General features: G+C 37.3%; 1 protein-coding gene across 1 annotated transcript; it reads left to right on the forward strand.

The window, feature by feature from the left end:
* The first annotated feature begins 232 nt into the window (after positions 1 to 232).
* On the forward strand, positions 233 to 10866 carry DDX18 (DEAD-box helicase 18). Its single transcript, XM_062606369.1, has 14 exons — positions 233 to 442; positions 546 to 725; positions 1707 to 1832; positions 2323 to 2458; positions 2942 to 3042; positions 3147 to 3346; positions 3431 to 3545; positions 4664 to 4803; positions 5665 to 5826; positions 6812 to 6964; positions 7701 to 7814; positions 8505 to 8561; positions 9868 to 10045; positions 10685 to 10866. The coding sequence occupies exons 1-14, from the start codon at positions 325 to 327 to the stop codon at positions 10825 to 10827; spliced, it is 1923 nt and encodes a 640-aa protein (XP_062462353.1). The 5' UTR covers positions 233 to 324; the 3' UTR covers positions 10828 to 10866.
* The last annotated feature ends 1465 nt before the right edge of the window (positions 10867 to 12331 follow it).

Below are 12331 nucleotides of genomic sequence, written 5' to 3' on the forward strand. Positions count from 1 at the left end.
AGTTAAACACCTGTAACCATGAGCAGAGGCAACACCACCGGTACTGCGGGGTAAGGGGTGTCTGCGGAGGAGACGGCGGTCCCCGCCTCCTCAGGGTAAACGGGGCTCTTTCCGCCCTCGCTGAGCTGAGGTGCAGGGAACGGGACAGACATACGAGGTAGTCCCCTCCCGGCTGCCAGGGACCGTAGGCTCTGTCCCGCCGTTCCGCTGGGTGTCGCCGCGGGACTCCCGTCATGCCGCGCGGGCGGCGGGGTGTTCCGGCCGAGCCCGGACGCGGCGTGCCGCTGTCCCACGTGGGAAGAGATCGTGAAGCGGGGCGGCGGGATGTTGGCTCCCGTCGTCGCCAGCAGCTTGCCCATGCGGCTCCTCCGCAGGAAGATCCACAAGCGTAACCTGAAGTTGCGGCAGCGCAACCTCAAGCTGCGGGAGGCCGAGGGGGCAGGTACGGCCGTGCCGGGCCTCCCCCGGCTGAGCGCTTGCGGAGCTGTCGCTGACTTTACGTTTATGTTTTTTCCCTTTCTGCCTCCGCAACGTGCCTCCGGCAGGCGAGGCGGCATCGCAGGGCCCTCCGGAGGAGGAGGAGGTGGAGGAAGCGGCGGCGGCCCCTGAGGCGGACGCGGCGGCGGCAGACGGGGAGGGCGCGGATGGAGCCGGCCCCCGCGACGGGCAGGAGAAGAGGAGGAAGAAGAAAAAGAGGAAAGCAGCAGCGGCTGCTGTGGAGGAAGGTGGGTTAACTTAACGAATACAGCTTGCTTCCCAGGGCTGAGTTACTCTTGAAGACTCCCAAAAGCGTTTGCTTTCGTTTTCTGCTCTGCGGGAGCCCATCAGTTCAGTCGGCTGGGCAGTGAGAAGGGCCTTGTGGTGGTATGGGCTATGCTTTAAAGCCCTGGAGGTCTTCAGTATTGCCGAGTTTACTCTAATTGTAATATTTGAACTTTTGTACGTACTAAACAGATAGCAAACAGTTGTTGCATAGGATTGTGCTTTGTAACATGATGTATGGATGTTTTGCCTGTTTATTAAACAAATACATATTTGTCCTCTTTCATGGTGCTTCCTGTGCAGCCAGTGTGGCCTTTTAGCAACGCATCTAACCTTTGGTAACATCTGTGTATTATAAAACTAAAGCCTACTGGGCAACTAACCCAAAAAACTGCATCCCATAAATGTTGCTAGATTTGTATATATTTTTATATATGCATATGTGTAGACACACATATACACATCTGAAGTTTCTATCCCTGATGTATTTGATGTTTGTGACACTCACTGTGGTTATGAAGAGGTGCTTTCATGCTCTGAGGATTTGGGTACTTAGGACAGAGACATTACGTATCACATGTCCTGAGCATAAATTGAGTTAAAAACTTTATGTCTGCATTACAGATAGGAAAGGGTTTTGTAACTGAAGTTTAAGAATAGTTTTATCTTGTTTCCACAGAAAATGTCATAGAATGTACATTAAGCTTAATTGTTTTGCTATGGGAAGTGGATTGTGGAAGGAATTTAGGATTTTTTTTGTGCTCTGCCTCAGAAGGTTGCCTAGAAACCTTGCTTCCCCTTCTCCCGCCCTTTTCCACCCCATGAAAAAAGCATGACATTTGTGCGTGGTTTACAGACTAAAGAAATTCACTGTCTGGAACAACTTGTAATGATGAACAAGTTTTTCGTATCTCTGACTCGCCTTATGTAAAACAATGCTTTAGGTACAAAAATTAAAAAAGCAAAAACTGAAGAAGATGAATCTGCCAACGTAGAAGAAGAGCAGGATTCTGGAGAGAAGAAAGAGGAGGAGGAGGACGAAGTGCCTAGTTTACCACTAGGTGTAACAGGTATCTGGTTTTCGCTTTTACGTACCTGTGAAAAAATCTAAGATCTGTCTCTTCCAGAGCAAGTTGCAGTTTTCAGGTTAGCTTTGTAAGTCAGGTGTTGGAGGACAGGTGATATGACACTCTTGACTGTACAGCTGTTCCTCAGTACCTGTCCTCTGAAATCTGCATTATATGCACACTCTTATTAGTCTTAAAATTGCTAGTTAACCTCTGCTTTAAAACATACATGTTTAATTGTAGAGCAAAAAGTCAATGAAGAGCCCAACGGAGGAACAGTGTATTTGTGTACATTGTGTAATAGTCTGAGGAACTCATTAATACAGAGTATTTTGTCAGTGTCTTCAGATTTTATGGTAGAAAGGAGTAAGAAAAATTCCTCTTTTTTTTTTTTTTTTTTTAATCGAGGTCACTTTTGACTGCGTAATCTCAGAGGACAGATGAAATTGAAGAAATTAAGTTTGAATGTTTTTATTTCCCCCACTCACTTCAGGTGCTTTTGAAGACAATTCTTTTACTTCCCTGGCTAGCGTTGTCAGCGAAAATACACTGAAAGGCATAAATGACATGGGTTTTACACACATGACTGAAATTCAGCATAAAAGTATTAAGCCACTTCTGGAAGGCAGGTAAGAAATACAGCTTTTTAATCACAGTATGGACCTGAAATGTTGTGTAAATTTTGCTGGGAAGCTAAATATATTAAATGTAACTTTTCTGCAGCTAAACTGTTGTGGGTTTGGTTTTTGTTTTGGGTTTTTTTTCTCCACATGTTCTCATATAGACAGTAATACAGGTTAACAAATTTTATAAGTGTTGTGTGTGAACAGGTACTTAGGGTAAGCTCATGGGAACTGCTTTGCATTTGTCTTTGAAAGCTGGGAAGTGTTTTCACTGGTCTTGTCAGTGTGTCTCAAAGACGCTGTCACCAGTGACACAGTGGCCAATTGCTGTCCAAGACCATCTGCCAGCAAGCTTTTAGTGCCAGCTGTTCTGGTTTTGTTTAAGCCACGTTAGGTGTTTATATTGGCAACATATGATTGTTCAAAATATGATTGTTCTTTTCTCAGTATGCTCAACTAAATGCTTCTTTTTCTAACTGCTGCATACAGGGATATTTTAGCAGCTGCAAAAACAGGCAGTGGCAAAACACTTGCATTTCTTATTCCTGCAGTAGAGCTCATCTATAAGCTGAAATTCATGCCTAGAAATGGTAAGACTATATTTCACAGTTGAATTTTACTGTGGCGCTGCCATTTAGGGACACAGCTAGGAGGGGGATTGGATGCGTTATAACTTGTCTGTTGTATTTTTTAGGAACGGGTGTTATTATTCTCTCTCCTACTCGAGAGCTTGCTATGCAAACCTACGGAGTTCTTAAAGAACTGATGAATCATCACGTTCACACATATGGTCTGATAATGGGGGGCAGTAACAGATCAGCAGAAGCACAGAAACTTGGAAATGGGATCAACATCATTGTAGCAACACCAGGAAGACTGCTGGATCATATGCAGGTAGATAAAATATTGATGTCTAATCTGATCTGTTAAAACATAATAATGCTCCTGTACCTGTCTGACTATTTGTTCATCTTCTAGAACACTCCAGGTTTCATGTATAAGAACTTGCAGTGTTTGGTAATTGACGAGGCAGATCGTATCTTGGAAGTTGGATTTGAAGAAGAAATGAAACAGATCATAAAACTTCTACCAAGTAAGGAAAAAAAAGTCTTTCCTGGAAATCACTTGACTAACATTATGTCTCCTTTATGGCTCAGTTATTGTAAGGAAAGTCATTAATTTTTATAGTTCTGTAAATGCACTTCAGAGTCATTCTCTTACTCTGTCATTTTTTTTCTGATAGCTAGTATATGTTACTTTATTTAACATTATTTATCTGAAGGACAGAGTTTTCATATGCACTTTAGGGATACAATTCTGTGCGTGTAAGATCTTTTAGTTTAACATTTACATACTCATTCATCTTCCTCTGCCCATTTTTACTTCCTACAATTCGTTACTTCCTAATGTTTCTATATAAGGAAAAAGGTCTTCTGAATTGCAGTTGAAATTTTCTTCTTACGTCCCAGAACAGTATCTTAAGGAAGTTTTAAGTATTTACCTTAAAAACTTTCTTTCCCCAATTTTTTATTTATTTATTCAGGTTGTTGGGCAAGAACAGTTTCTACTGTTCTTGCAGTCGTGAAATGGAACAGGCTTGGTCTGCATTTTCCATGTACTCATGTAACAAGGAAAAGATAAAGGATCAAGATATATATTTGAGCTCAGTGATGACAGGCAGGCAGGGGGTGTCCTACACCTGCTGTAAGAGCATTGAAGTCACTGAGGTTCTGTACAGACATACTGCCATGTGACTAAACAGCATATGCACAAAGGTGTATGATCTAGACTGATTTTGCAAGGCAAACAGTAACAATGCACCTTAGTTTTGGTGAGGTTTTTTTCTTGCACAATGTCTAGCATGATTTTTAAAGAAAATTTTAATATTCATGGGAATTAAATCACTATAGTTAGAATTACAAGGTCAGTCTCTATTTAAATCATCGTTTTGTGTCTAAATTTGAGTGAAAGTGATTATAAATGTTTTTCCCAGGCAGAAAGAATGTTGTGTTTTGGTAGCTAAATAAACATCCTGTACAATCCATAACACAACTACACCTGTCTTTGTCAGTATAAGTATGGTTCAATTAGAATTTAATTGGAAAAAAAGTAGACAACTTCCTCAGGGAAGTTTGCAGCTGGAGATTTTATGGTCTTGCTATTTGAATTCTCCTTTAAAAAATGAGGCTGTCTTTCAAAATATTTTTTCAGAGCGCAGGCAGACGATGCTTTTTTCTGCTACGCAAACCAGAAAGGTTGAAGACCTGGCAAAGATCTCTCTGAAGAAAGAGCCACTCTATGTTGGGGTTGATGATAATAAGGAGACAGCAACAGTAGATGGTCTTGAACAGGTAAAACACAAGTGTTAACAGGGGTATGATCTGTGAACATACCAAGTCCTGTGTGGTTTTAACTGAGCTGTACAAACACTGTCTTGAAGGGTATTTACCATCCTAATGGACAAAAGCTATTGTTTGCCAAAAGGGCTGTATTCAGTCTGTTAACTAGAGTAAGTTACATGCATCTAGTCAATATTTGAAGGCCAGATGATCTAAACTCATGAAATACTAATATAGTTTTTAGATTGGTTTGTTCCTGTCTATATTACGTATATAGATCCAGTTGTCTTTCTAACTGTATTTTCCGTGTTCCTGACTACATGTATATATGCACACTTCAGATCTGTTTCATTGTTGTTTCAAGATAATAGCAATTTCTCTGTTTGTGCAGCTGACATGATGTTAATAAAATTCCCGGTAGCTGTGTATTACCTTAAAAGAGTAAGCCAGTAGCACGGATTCTGTAAAATGAAAGTCTTGAAATCGTACAATAATACTAAGAACCCTATGTAGTTTTTTTCATGCCTAGTGTCAGTAATTCAGAGTTCTTGAAATGCATTTTTATTGTATAAACTAATTATTTTTCACTGAACTTACATTAGTTTGGAGAATTACATATTACTTCTCCATATTTCAAGTTAGTACAGTAAGCTTCTTGCCAAATTCATCATCTTCAGGAGTTTCATATACCAAGATAAGGAACAGACAACAGATCAAATGGTTTGGTCCATTGCAGCTGGAAAAATTAATGATTTGGCATGTTTGTTTCACTACGTAACACTTCCTTAATGTAACTGTATTGCAAAGCAAATTATATTGAAGCAAAAATTTGTTCCGTACTATTTTACTTAACAATATTTAAAACTTTTCCAGGGATATGTAGTGTGTCCATCTGAGAAAAGATTCCTTCTGCTCTTCACATTCCTTAAGAAGAACCGGAAGAAGAAACTAATGGTATTTTTTTCATCATGTATGTCAGTAAAGTACCACTATGAATTACTCAACTATATTGATTTGCCTGTTTTGGCCATTCATGTAAGTATTTTATTAATTGATTAATTTATCTGATAGTACCTGTAAGCTGTTACTGACCTTACATTTGCCTTTTTTATTTCAGTCCAATTTCTAATAAGCAGATACCCTGCTCAGAAAACTGACTGTCTTGATTAGTCTGTAGAGAAAGGAAATAAAGCAAAGACTATGTAATAACACCATTTCAATATTGTTAATCTTGCTGTTTTCCAAGCCAGGGCTGAACACTAATGTTAATTTATGCTCTGTGTGTAGAAGGCTTTCTCTTTTCTTCCAAGAGGTTGCCTTTCAAGCACTAAAGCTCAATTTGTGGAGCAAAGCTGTTGTCAGAGGAATCCAAACACTAATCCCTGAAGTGTTGGGTGTCTCTTCTAAGGCCAGTTTGGTTTTACTATTCCAATTCTTACCATTTGGATGAGTATTTTAAATTGTGGTTGGTTTTGTTTTTTTTTTTTTTGTCAAAACCACAGAATGCATAGTTTAGAAGAAAGAATTAACTGAAATCTTAGGAAACAGTCGCATCTTACTACAAATGTCCTTTTTTTATTTTGTTCTTTTTGAATTTTTTTAGCTATAGTATGTTTGGTTGTTTTTGTTTAACTTGTAATTTATGTAACATATTGTTAGACTTGCAGATGCCTTTTTCTGAACTTCAGGCATTTAGCAGCTCTCTTGAAAAGATTATTTATGCAACCAAGTTTTTAATGCTATGAAGATAGACTGTAATCTCTCAGAGATACCACTATGTATAGCTCTGTGCTGTTGACTGGTAGCATTGTTTCTTCACTGTAAAATAGGCCTGCTTGGTCTGTACAAGTCCGTGATATGCAGAGCTGCCCCAAATTACTTTCTGGTTTTGGCAGTGGTATTGTATGTGAAATGAGAAAGTAGATTTAAGCTTACAAGTGGGCAGATTATTTTTTTTATTATTTGTTGATATACTTTTTTTAGTTAATATTTCATCCTTTATGTTTTTGTTTCCTCTTAGGGCAAGCAGAAACAAACCAAACGTACTACAACATTTTTCCAGTTCTGTAATGCAGAATCTGGAATACTGTTGTGCACTGATGTAGCTGCCAGAGGATTGGATATTCCTGAAGTTGACTGGATTGTCCAGTATGACCCACCAGATGATCCAAAAGTAAGTTAAGGAAACAGAGAAACTTGAAAGCAACAGATCCAATCCTAGCTACAAACATCGTTGCAGAGAAAAGCTGAAACTACTGCTCCTGAAACTGCTGCAGGATTCAGCCATGTTCAAATCTAGCTGCTGATTTCTTCCACTTCATCAGCTCCTGGGAAATGCTGCACCTAGCTGAGACCTTCATTACCATTTTAAGAGTTGCATTTAAAAATCTTATTCTTTGTGCTGTTAAATTAATGTAAAATCTAATTGGCTAAACACCAAAACAGTTCTCGGGAGGAGTATGAGTTTATATATGCATCCCTGAGTCTCTTCACAGCTTTTCCAGTGGAAATTGGATTCGTATTTAAAAGTATTCTTACTTTAATAAATGTCCAGTGTAAACAAGCAAAACTCAAAAAACTCAGAGAAGTTTTGACAAATAAACACAGCAAATATACCAAAAGCAAAGTTTTAATTTTCAGTTACAGCAGACTTAAGATTTTTATTCTTTAATAAAAGGTAAAATACTTCTAGTCAGGGATTCTGTTAAATTAATCAGGTCTCAGCCTAATTAATGCTTTGCATCTCCGGCACTTGCTTTCCCTCATCCATGTGTCATTTAAAGTGGTCTTTAAAAATAATGGATGATGCATTACACTATATTAGTGTTAAATTGGGAGGGGGAGAGTTGTTTGTTTCTCATGTGTTTGAAATACTGATTGGACTTGTTGTTTCTTACTCTTTCCAAAAGGAATATATTCATCGTGTTGGTAGAACTGCCAGAGGTATAAATGGCAGAGGGCATGCTCTGCTCATTTTACGACCAGAAGAACTGGGCTTTCTTCGTTACTTAAAACAAGCAAGGGTAAACCTTATGTCTAGAATGTTTACATTTTTTTCCTTACTGTGCAACAGGTTTTTAAAGGCAAAAAATGTCATGTCTAATTAACGTTAATTTTTTTAAGCAAAAATTCTGTTGCTTAGAGTGTTTAACTGAACAACTATCTTGAAGTCAGCAGCACAAAGGTAAATACTGAGTGTACTTATAGTTGCTTTGCAACTGTGTAACTTGTGGTGCCAATAAATAAATAAATTTCCTGTGGCTTGTCTGTGAAAGCATACTGGGAGTTTGACCACCCATAGGAAATTAAAACCAGGATATTGCTTGTACAGTTTTTTTCTATTCAGTGTCAGCTGAGTTTTGTTCAATTCCAGAAGTGCAGCCACCTTCTAAATATAATCATTCTAATGTGGCAGGACTGCACAAGGTTTCTTGGTTGCTCTCCTCATGTGCTTCTTTACACTACAGAGTTTTGACACTTATAAGTAAAGTTGTATAGCTTCTAAAGCAAAGCTAAAGCTCAGCATACTGAGCATTTTTAATCACTTCATTTAAGGTAGAGTAATATACTGGTATATTGATGTAAAGCCTCCTTACAGATACAGCTGGGTTATTAAAAAGATCTTCGGTTATATAGGAGGTCTTTTTCTATTTGTCTTATGTCTTAAACACATTCACTGTTTACAGTATAATTTATTATTTTTTTTTTTTAAGGTACCATTAAGTGAATTTGAATTTTCATGGTCAAAAATTTCAGACATCCAGTCTCAGGTATGAAATGACTTTATACTACAGTTACTCTACATATCTGTATAATAATTTGCATGGAGAAGGCTAGTCTTATGCCCTTTAGAAAATCCTCCCACTATATTGTATCTTGATAACAGTAAAGCAATAAAAGATTTAGAAATCAAAGATTAATTTTAATATCTAGCACTAAATTTGCATCATTACACAGTACAGATTGGCTTGTAACAAGTAGTTTTTCACATTATCTTGCAAAAGCACAATGATGTAAACGTGCTTTCAGCTTTTGAAGGGATGTTCTTGTCTGGCAGAACAAACAGGGTTTTGGTAGCTTTTATTGCATAGTTACATACGTTCAGATTAACTGTGAGCAACGTATGTTTTGCAAGATGATGTACTCAGACTTCTGTGACCAGAAAGAGATGCAGTACCAATACTTAGAGATGTTAAGATACATTCCAGGTGTATTTTTAACTATCTGGTTTTAATAAAGCCCAGTGTCAGCTTAGCCTGTTTTGTGCTCTAGTGCTACAAAAATAGCCATGGAGCATAAAGTTGAATAGAATGACGCAGATAGTTCTGTAGATGTGAATTTCTATTGTTTAGTTTTGTGACTCATTCTTCTGGTAGGAGTGCTGTAAAGCTTCTTTGCAGTAACTTAGATTTGAAGTAACGAAAATAAGAGGCAGTGAAGAGGTTCCTAGTTAAGAATAATTAGAAAGTAATGATGTCCAGTGTAACTTAGTATGCGGAATTAATGTAAGCTAAACTTCAAATGAGATACCTGGATCTAAAGGACTGGGAACTTAGACTGCAACAAATAAATTGTCTACACTACTGCATCTGCATTTTTGTCTTGGAATTAACACTTCTGATTTTACAATGCATGTGCACCATAGATAAGACTACATATAGAATTACATGGAATTGTACATTCTAGATGTGTGACTTAAAATTACACCATCGTTGCCCATTAATTCTCAATACACATAGTTTTAGGGTGTGGCTGTAGTTTTACACTCCTTGATTAGCCTGTTTGGGACAGTCCAATTCAATATTTCTGTAAATTTTTATATTGCTGAGGCTTTGTACTGTAATTCCATTTCAGTATAAAAAAACCTCTTTTTTTTTTTTTTCCCTCTGTTTATAAAAGCATTCTGATACATGTACATGCACTCCACTGTCACAGGGCAGTTTTGCTGAAGTGAATGGTGAATGTCACTGCAACACCCACAGTAAATAATCTGCTTGAATATAATTTATACACTTGTTACAGCTATAACTGGATATGTCTCTTGTTTTGTTTTGGTCTTTTTTCCCCCCTCACCAGCTGGAAAAACTGATTGAGAAGAATTACTTCCTTCACAAGTCAGCCCAGGAAGCATACAAAGCTTACATTAGAGCTTATGACTCCCATTCTTTGAAGCAGATCTATAATGTCAATAACTTGGATCTTCCCAAAGTCAGCCTTTCATTTGGTTTTAAAGTTCCTCCATTTGTTGACCTCAGTATCCTTTTACTGCAGTGTTTCAAAACTGTATTTCTGTGTTATATGTGTTAAATGCAACTTCCTGAAGTTCCTATGCAACTTCAAATTCTGATTTTGTTATTAATCACATAAATGTCCTGTGCTCCAACAGTAGTTTATTTTAAAAGTATGTTAAATAGCAAATATTAAAATTGCAAAAATTGCATACAATCATCTATGTTTTAGAGAATGTAGATGCTGTACATGATTCAGTTGCTGGGGGGTAGCAAGTGCTGGAATGCATACATGCAAATGTGTTCTAGAGTACTGTTTTCCATGAATTGTTATTTTCATTGAAAGGTACATGCTTAAGTTCCATAATTATGGAACATAGAAATAGAGGGGCAAAAGCATGAAATAGGAGATGCTACAGATCATTGTCAAACCTGCCAGTGGATGGAATTGGAAGCAGTACTTTGGCCAGCTTTGTTAGCCAACTAAAGGAATTAAAAGCCTTATTTAGGACCACAGACACAAAGTTCTAGTTTTGCCTGTAGTTATGCAGTGCAACTTTTTGTATAATGCTGCTATATTTTCTCACATTAATAACCTTTACAGTACCTAAAAAGCAACATTTTGAATTATTCCTTTTTAAGTTCTTTAACCAATAAAATTTCAGATGTGAACAGCAACCATGGCAGAAGACTACAGAAAAGAGGTGGAGGTGGGGGATTTGGTTACCAGAAAGCAAAAAGCGTCCACAAAGCTAAAATTTTCAAACACATTAACAAGAAATCAGACCGTCGGCAGTTTTCTCGTTAATCATACATTCATTAAAATGGCTTGTGGCAGTCATACAGACTACCTTGATCAAAACTATCTGGCATTTACTTCCAATTTAAACTGCTCTATTCACATTTTTAGGAGTTTTTGTGGTTTTGTTTCTGGGAACATCTTTTTATTTTTCATTTTAGGAAAACTCGGAGGGAGATTAAACATAGAAAGGGAGAATATGGCCAATTAATTTTGCCATGCTGCTTGTAAGGAAAAAAGATAGTTGAACACAATTATCTTAAGTCAATACTATAGAGTTTTTTGTTAAAGAAATTAAAAATACTTTTAGGGTTTATAGAAGAATTTGCTTCACACCTGCCCTTTTTTCTATGCACGCCTCTGAAAATTGTTGGAGGAGACAATGCAAGGACAGATTACAGTGTAAGATAAAAAATCGCTCACATAAATCATTACAAGGGTTTTTAGTGCTACAGAACTCTGCCCATCAGATATGCTGAAGAATATAAGATCCCTTTAGAACAGAACATACTTATAAATAATTAATGCTGTATGAGCTTGTGATTAATTTCAGTCATGGTACCTGTATAACAAGGAACACTGTCCAAGATTAAAAAAAAAAAAATCTTTTGTACCACATCTGGGACATGTTTAATAGTGTTTCTTTTCAGTGTGACAAGATGGTTAACATTCTAGTGAAATGTTTGCTTTTCCTTCATGTTCTCTTTAAATCTGACTTTATCCATATGGTTATGTCTTGTGTACTTTTATGAATATGCAAAGAAAATTAAGAAAAGCACATGACATAAATTGAAGCGCACGGCCCAGATGATGTTTTTTCAAATGTTCCATAACCTTGATGGAGTGAGAATTTTTGCAGTTGCATCTCATAAATTATAAAAGTGCCTTTTAGTCTTAGTTTATCAGATCAGTAATGGGCAAAGTTAAAATACTACCACAGGATTGGGGTGCTGGAGAGACTTGATAAGTGAAATGGGTTATAAATATAGTAGGATATGTTGATGGAGAAATAAACTGAAATAGAAGAGGGTGGAATAGACATTGCAAACAGAACAAAATGAAGGCTACAAAAAGAATAGGCAAAAGTAGAGTAACTGTATTATATACATTATTATTTTCATAGCTTGACCATTGTAGGTAAGTATTCTCTTGAGGCTACAGTGGTGGTGGGCAGTAGTATTTAAAAAGTATACATCCATCAATGCAGAGAAAGACTTAAAATGTCACAGAATCCAGAAATCTGGGCCCCATGTGATTACAGTAAAACATTTTTTTAATTTAGATTTAAAACACAACTCAGGACCAATGAGGAATACAAAATCATACGTAGTTACTCCACTATCAAATGGACTTTTATTCCTTAGGTCTTTTGAAGTAATATGTCAGATTTAAAACTATGATATGTGTACTGAAGTGTTGCAGAACATTGGCAGACTTTATTTCTTACCCCCAGAATAGATCATCTTGGGGGGTTGAATGCCTAATTTTCTTTGAAAGAGTTGAGGCATTGTCA

This window comes from Pezoporus occidentalis, unplaced genomic scaffold (assembly GCF_034315485.1).
Source record: "Pezoporus occidentalis ecotype Australia unplaced genomic scaffold, CSIRO_AGI_Poc_V1 ctg12, whole genome shotgun sequence".
NCBI lineage: Eukaryota > Metazoa > Chordata > Aves > Psittaciformes > Psittacidae > Pezoporus > Pezoporus occidentalis.